The sequence below is a fragment of the Antennarius striatus genome, chromosome 20 (genome assembly GCF_040054535.1).
Source record: "Antennarius striatus isolate MH-2024 chromosome 20, ASM4005453v1, whole genome shotgun sequence".
NCBI lineage: Eukaryota > Metazoa > Chordata > Actinopteri > Lophiiformes > Antennariidae > Antennarius > Antennarius striatus.
In genome coordinates this window covers 252,293-260,000 of record NC_090795.1, presented here as the reverse complement: position 1 = coordinate 260,000, position 7,708 = coordinate 252,293, and the positions used below count along the sequence as shown (strand labels likewise).

Genomic DNA, 7,708 nt, shown 5'->3' with positions numbered 1-7,708 from the left:
CAGACTCCTCAGCCGCCCCTGCGGCTCCCCCGGCGTGGTAGGACAGCTCGGCCCCGCCCTCTGAGTTGGGGCCGAGCCCCTCCTGGTGGACGAGGCCGTCCCCCTCCTGGGGGGCGGGTCCGTCCCCCAGCGGGGGGGGCTGGTAGCGCAGCAGCAGCACGCAGACGGACACCAGCGTGTACGCCAGCAGCGTGCCGATGGACATCATCTCGATCAGGTCGGCGAGGCTGAGCAGCAGCGCCAGCAGCGCGGCCACGCCCCCCGACAGCACGCACGCTGCCACCGGCGTGTGTGTGCGCGCTGACACGTGGGACAGGAACCTACGACACACCGGCGTCAGCTCGTGGCCCCCGACCCTCTGCCCCGCCCCACCCTGCCCTGCCCTCACCTGAACAGCAGCCCGTCCCTCGCCATGGCGTAGATGACCCGCGGCATCGGGAATAGCGACCCCAGCAGGGAGGCGGTCAGCCCGGCGACGGAGCCCAGCGCCACCACGTACTTCCCCCACAGGAAGCCGTGGGCGGCGAACATCTGCATCAGGGGGGCGGAGCCATCGATGAGGCGGTACGGCACCAGGAGCGTCAGGACCACGCTCACCTGGAGGGACAGGAGTTGTGAGAAGCCACGCCCACTTACTTCAGCCCCTCCCACTGACCCCCCCCCCCACACACACACACACTGACCGACAGGTACGCGGTGAGGCAGGTGGCGAGCGAGGCACTGATGGCGTAGGGGATGGCGGTGTCGGGGCTCCTGGCCTCCTCGCCGGTGGTGGCGATGATGTCGAAGCCGATGAAGGCGTAGAAACACGTCGCCGCCCCCTTCATCACCTGAAACGGACCAATCATTTCTACCCAGTCTACCTGTCGGACAGACCCCAGTACGCCCGTATGGGGGACTGTTTGTCTTCTATGGTGACCAGCAGGGGGGCGCCACAGGGGACCGTTCTCTCCCCCATTCTCTTCACCCTCTACACATCAGACTTCAAACACAACTCGGATACATGCCACATACAGAAGTACTCCGATGACACCGCGATAGTGGCATGTATCTGGGAGGGTGATGAGGGGGGGTACAGGGTATTGGTGGCTGTATGAGGGGGGGTACAGGGCATTGGTGGCTGTATGAGGGGGGTACAGGGCATTGGTGGCTGTATGAGGGGGGTACAGGGCATTGGTGGCTGTATGAGGGGGGTACAGGGCATTGGTGGCTGTATGAGGGGGGGTACAGGGCATTGGTGGCTGTATGAGGGGGGTACAGGGCATTGGTGGCTGTATGAGGGGGGGTACAGGGCATTGGTGGCTGACTTCGTGGAGTGGTGCCAACAGAACCAGCTCCAGCTCAACGTCTCCAAGACATAGGAGATGGTTCTGGATTTCCGGCGGGCACCTCCCTCTCCACAGCCAGTGGTCATGGAGGGCAGTGAGGTGGGGGGGGGTAGGAAACTATAAGTACCTGGGACTGCAGCTAGACAGCAGACTGGACTGGTCACTCAACTGGGACTGTGTGTACAAGAAGGGGCAGAGCAGGATGTACTTCCTGAGGAGGCTGGCCTCCTTCAACATCTGTCCTAAGCTCCTTCTCATGTTCTATCAGTCCGTAGTCTCCAGTGTGCTGTCATACGCCATTGTGTGTTGGGGTGGGGGGGCCAGGAAAAGAGATATGGACCGTCTGAACAGACTCATCCGCAGAGGTTCAGTGGTCGGGCTGAGCCTGGACTCTGTGGAGACGCTTCTGGAGAGCAGGACCATGTCTAAATTCAGGGCCATCATGAACAACACCCCCCCCCCCACCTACACACCACCTTCTCCCAGCAGAGAAGCACCTTCAGCGACAGACTGCTGTCACACAGCGCCTCCACAGAGAGGCTGAGGTCCTCCTTCGTGCCATCAGGGGGTACAATGACTCTCTCAGGAGGAGCGGGGGGGAGGTGGCGAGGTCAGCACGGGGTTGAATATGGATTTAATTTAATTTAATTGTGTGATACTGTAGTTATAGTTTAGTGTATGTCCTGTCAGTGTGTCGTTCGTGTCGTGTCTGTCTCGTGGTGTGTCCCATCTATCTATCCAATCGGCGTTGGCCACAGCCAGAAGGGGCGGGCCTTACCCCCGACCAGCCGTAGGGCAGGAAGTTCCCGCCCTCCCAGTTGCTGGCGGACAGGAAGAAGAGCGCGGCGGCGACGGTGAAGCCCCACGCCAGCAGGTTGACGCCATTCAGGAAGTTGTTGACGCTCAGCGAGTTCCTGACGCCCAGGGCGACGACCAGGGTCACCCCCAGGGCGATGGCCAGCGCCAGCAGGTCGGGGGGCGTGTCCTCGCCCTTACCTGAGGCACAGGAGATGGTCACCATGGCGACAGGTACCAACGTGAGGCGAGGCATCCTGCAGATACTGACCCCGCCCCCCAGATACTGACCCCGCCCCCCAGATACTGACCCCGCCCCAGGTACTGACCCAGTCCCCGCAGCGTGCCCAGGTGTGATGTCATGAAGGCGCTGATGCTGTGATTAGCCAGCGAGTCGAACATGCTGCTGAGAGCTGCTGCCCCCGCCGCCGTACCAATCACGTACTCCAGGATCAGGTTCCAGCCAATCACAAACGCCGCCAGCTCACCCACCGTAACGTAGCTGTAGGTGTAGGCGGAGCCTGTCGTCCTGGGGACACGCACCCCCAACTCAGCATAACACACCCCTAGAGACACACACACGTACACACACAGACACACACACACACACACGTACACACACACAAACACACACACACAGACACACACACACAGACACACACACACACACGCACACACACAGACACACACACACACACACGTACACACACACACACACGCACACACACAGACACACACACACAGACACACACACACACACGCACACACACAGACACACACACACACACACGTACACACACACACACACGCACACACACAGACACACACACACAGACACACACACACACACACGTACACACACACACACACGCACACACACAGACACACACACACAGACACACACACACACACGCACACACACAGACACACACACACAGACACACACACACACACGCACACACACAGACACACACACACACACACGTACACACACACAAACACACACACACACTGAGGTCTTGCTGACGGGCCAGGGTGGGGCAGAGGGCGTGGCTCAGACTCACCTGACAGGACGGATGCCACCGCGGCGATGACGAAGGACAGGATGACGCCCGGCCCAGCTGTTGCCTTGGCGACCAGCCCAGCCACCACGTACATCCCGGTGCCGACGCAGCTGCCCACCCCCAGCGACACCAGGTCCACGGTGGTCAGGACGCGGGCCAGCCCCGCCCCCGACCCCACCCCCTCCTCGGCCACGTCGCCGGGGTCGGTTGCCATGGCGCCCACCGGTTTGGTCCGCAGGAGGCGGGAACAGGTGTGGTACCAGGTGTCGCTCAGAGACATGTGACCTAGCCACGCCCCCATCGCTGCTCGTTTGGATGTGATGACTCCGCCCCCTTCAGTCAATCAGCTGCTGCCACCGCCGCTAAACTGAAGGTGAGAGGAACAGCATCGCCATGGAAACGGGACCAACAGGAAACGCCCAGGGACGCCAGGAAGTACAGTAACTAAAACATAAAGTAACTCAAACATAAAGTAACTAAGGTATAGAGTAACTATAGAGTACCTACAATATCAAGTAACTAAAGTATAGAGTACATAAAACATAAAGTAACTAAAACATAAGGTAACTAGAGTATACAGTACCTCTAGTATAAAGTAACTAATATACAAAACAACTGAACAGAGTAATAAACATAAAGTAACTGAATTATGATGTAACTGAAGTATAAAGTGAATCATAAAGTAACTAAGTACACACCACCACTACCCTTGTACTGTAGAATACTCACTACCTGTTGGTTTCAGTCAACAGGTGTTGAACTGAACCAGAACCAGCCGGTCTATCCCCCCCCACACCAGGTGTGTCGTCCCGGTAACAGGACGACACACCTGGTGATCAGCTGCTCTGACTCGCCTGTGAAACATTCATGACCCCCCGATCCGGTTTCTCCTGGACCTGGACCTGGGTCCGGTCCACTGGACTGGCCGGACGTTTCCCGGTGACGTCACCGACCGGATCGAACGGCTCCGCTCACCTGAAGCTCTGCAGGTCGACGCAGACAGGAAGTGGAGACGCGAGGAGGCGACCGCCGGTAACCGGCTGTCATGTGATCAGGCTGATGCATTATTGATCCAGTGTGTGTGTGTGTGTGTGTGTATGTGTGTGTGTGTGTGTGTGTTTACCTCCAGTTAGATGAAGGTCTGTTAATGACGACTGGTGGTGTACTGGCATCGTGCCTGGAGTGTCCCCTGCCTCAAGCCACCAGAACCCATGACAGCAGAAGAAGGGGTGATGATGGTGCAGGAACATCAGCTGAGGCGTGAACCTGGACTGTTTCACTGTGTGAACCTGGACTGTTTCACTGTGTGGACCAGAGTCCTGTCCCATAAAGCTGGATTAACCTAGTCAGGCTTCCTCTTCCTTATCTGGCTTCACTTACCCAGACATCCACCCTCCAGATTTTCGGTCCCATAAAGCCGGCTATCAACTCACTAATTCAATCCAGACTTGTCCACTCTAGATCTGTGTGCGCTCACATAAAAAGGGCGGAGTTTGCTGCATGCGACCAATCACAAACATGCAACAAACCGGCCCGAGACGCATATTTCACAACGGAGGAGCAAACAATAATAATTAATAAATACGATCAATACAAATCAATAATCCAGCAATCAGCAACACAGCTGCAGCTGCCAAACGGAGCAAGGATCTCTGGGAAAACATGGCCGACTGCGTCAATGAGGAAGTTAGTGCCATTATAATATTACTGCCCCACTATGATGCACTTGTGTGTCTGACTACAGTAACATGTGTGTGTTCATACATGTGTGTGTGAACCACATGTTTGGTTATGACATGTGATCGTAGCCCCGTGACCTTATGAACAGCTCTACGTACTGTGTTCTTCACAGGTTTTCAGCATCGCCAACAGAATACATTGAAGTACCGATCAATCAATCAATCAATCAATCAATCAATCAATCCATGATCTACTGAAACAAATCACTGATCAATGACATTCTATCTGTGTCTTGCTTGTAACCCGTCCAACGAGGGATTTCAGGACATCATAATAATTACCAACATCACTCAGAAATATATGAACTGTCTCAAAGACCCTCAGGTCAATGCACACTGTGGGGGGCTGTCAGCGCGGGGTTGGGGTGCGTTCCATTCCTGATGTGAGGCTCCAGCAGCTGACAGATGTAATGTAACCCCTCCCCCAAAACCTCTACCTTTCTCCAGTCATTGTTCAGCCAATCCCACCGGATTACAGCCATCCCTAAATATTCTCTCTGCCTGAGCGCTCTGCACACAAGCTGTGACCCGAGATCCACCGGGTTCTCAGGGAACGGACGGCCCGTTTTCAGGAGAACCGATTGGTCAGTAGGTGGGGCTGTTATACCTGCTGAGCTCTGATTGGTCAGTAGGTGGGGCTGTTATACCTGCTGAGCTCTGATTGGTCAGTAGGTGGGGCTGTTATACCTGCTGAGCTCTGATTGGTCAGTAGGTGGGGCTGTTATACCTGCTGATCTTATCCTGAACTTATCCTGCTCCGGAGCAGGTTAGGTGTTCACCATAGGTTACCGTGACAACGTAGCCCGATAGAAAGTCAGCCACCTTTATGGTACCGAAAAGCCAGGGTGAAGCCTGAAGTTATCTGGCTAAGCCGTAATCCAGCTTCATGGTACAGGCCTCCGGACTGTTTCACTGCATGAACCTGCTGGTGTTCCTACTAGTCCTCCTGGTCATGTGACCCACAGAGCATAGTTACCAGCACACGTCACCTGACCGAAACAATATGGACGACAGCTTGGAACTGGTCTTGGATCTGGTATTTTATGTGGTCTTGGATCTGATTTTGGACTGCAGCAGCTTCCACAACTTGTTCCTGGTTTGGTTGTGAGTTAACTAGGGTCTTGTTCAGACTGGTCTCCTACATCTGGTTCTCACCCCATCCAGATTGACATCTGATGTCTGGTTTGTGGTCTGAACAGCCCCAGGCTACAGGAGACCTGACGGACTGAGACACGTTCTGGAGGTAGTTTGACATCAGATACGGACACGTGTGTCTGAATGGCTCCAAACTCTCTGATTGGATACGGCGGACCGTGACGTCATATCCCTGACGCGAGAGGGAGGAGCCAGAAGGAAGAGCGTCACGTGACAGCGTTAAAACACAGAGACGTTGACCATGTCTGGGCTTTTCTCCTGTCCCAGGCAGTGATGTCACCAACACGCTAAGGTGACTAAACTACGTTTGTTGTTGTCGACGTCATTCATATGACCTTACAAAGTACACTAAATGACGTCGTTGCTACGGCAACCTGTTATATCAGCTGATAATGTATCCCAGCCTGAACAGAACCAGATCACATTGACACTAAAAACAGTGAAGTCAGCCCTACACACCAGACATGGAAGATCTGATTGGCTGCAGTCTGAACGCAGCATAAAACCAACTGAGCCCCGCCCCTTCCTGTCCTGATGACCCCTGACCTCTACCTGAGGGTGGTTCCTCAAACAGGACAGTTAACCCTAGGTGCTCTGTCCCCTTGAACTCCGTCACGGGCCCAGAAACCCCTCTGTGAAGTCTGGACCAGGGTCCACCCTTGGTTCAGGTCTGACTGGCCCCCCTCAGACCAGAATTGGTCTGGTACCTGCTGCTGAATCCAGACCGTCTGCAGACATTCCTGAGGTTCTATCAGATCCAGATGAACTCAGGAACCGGTCCAGACCACATTCCTCTGTTCAGACCGCGCCCGGCCACGCCCGTCTGCAACCAGCTCCAGGCAGGCTGTCTGCAGTGTGGGCCGGTGTTAGCCCGACCCCGGTACCGGCGTTAGCCCGACCCCGGTACCGGCGTTAGCCTGACCCCAGTACCTGTGTACCGGCGTTAGCCTGACCCCGGTACCGGTGTTAGCCTGACCCCGGTACCGGTGTACCGGCGTTAGCCTGACCCCGGTACCGGTGTACCGGCGTTAGCCTGACCCCGGTACCGGTGTACCGGTGTTAGCCTGACCCCGGTACCGGTGTACCGGCGTTAGCCTGACCCCGGTACCGGTGTACCGGTGTTAGCCTGACCCCGGTACCTGTGTACCGGCGTTAGCCTGACCCCAGTACCTGTGTACCGGCGTTAGCCTGACCCCGGTACCGGTGTTAGCCTGACCCCGGTACCGGTGTTAGCCTGACCCCGGTACCGGCGTTTGCCTGACCCCAGTACCTGTGTACCGGCGTTAGCCTGACCCCGGTACCGGTGTTAGCCTGACCCCAGGACCACTGTGATAGACCGACTCCGTGTGTCTGTAGCATGTCAGTAGTGTGTGAACATGTTTCAGTGAAGGTCCTGCAGCCCCCCCTGGTGGGCCCTCAGGGTCCTGCTCCAGCTGCTGACCTACAGGCTTCATGGAGATCATGCTCACGGTTCACCTCCCTGGGGGTGTGTGGTGCTGGTGGGGTAGCAGTGTTGGTGGGGGGTGCTGGTGGGGGGTGGGGGCTGATAACCCAATCAAACACAGAAGTCGGTGCCCTCAGACCCAAGAAGAACACCAGAGTCGGTTCTGTCTGCACCTTTATTCTC

At 56.2% G+C, this 7,708-nt stretch overlaps 1 protein-coding gene across 1 annotated transcript in view; it reads right to left on the bottom strand.

The window, feature by feature from the left end:
• LOC137587553 (probable cationic amino acid transporter) overlaps positions 1–3,712 on the bottom strand; it is a 4,578-nt gene extending 866 nt beyond the window's left edge. The window contains exons 1-6 of the mRNA XM_068304048.1: positions 3,188–3,712; positions 2,453–2,689; positions 2,107–2,324; positions 684–830; positions 389–597; positions 1–320 (exon numbers count right to left, since the gene is read on the bottom strand). The exon at positions 1–320 is cut by the window's left edge and continues 426 nt beyond it. Coding sequence (XP_068160149.1) covers positions 1–320; positions 389–597; positions 684–830; positions 2,107–2,324; positions 2,453–2,689; positions 3,188–3,488 — 1,432 coding nt within the window. The 5' untranslated portion in view covers positions 3,489–3,712. The remainder of the gene's footprint in view (positions 321–388; positions 598–683; positions 831–2,106; positions 2,325–2,452; positions 2,690–3,187) is intronic.
• Between the last annotated feature and the right edge of the window lie 3,996 nt (positions 3,713–7,708).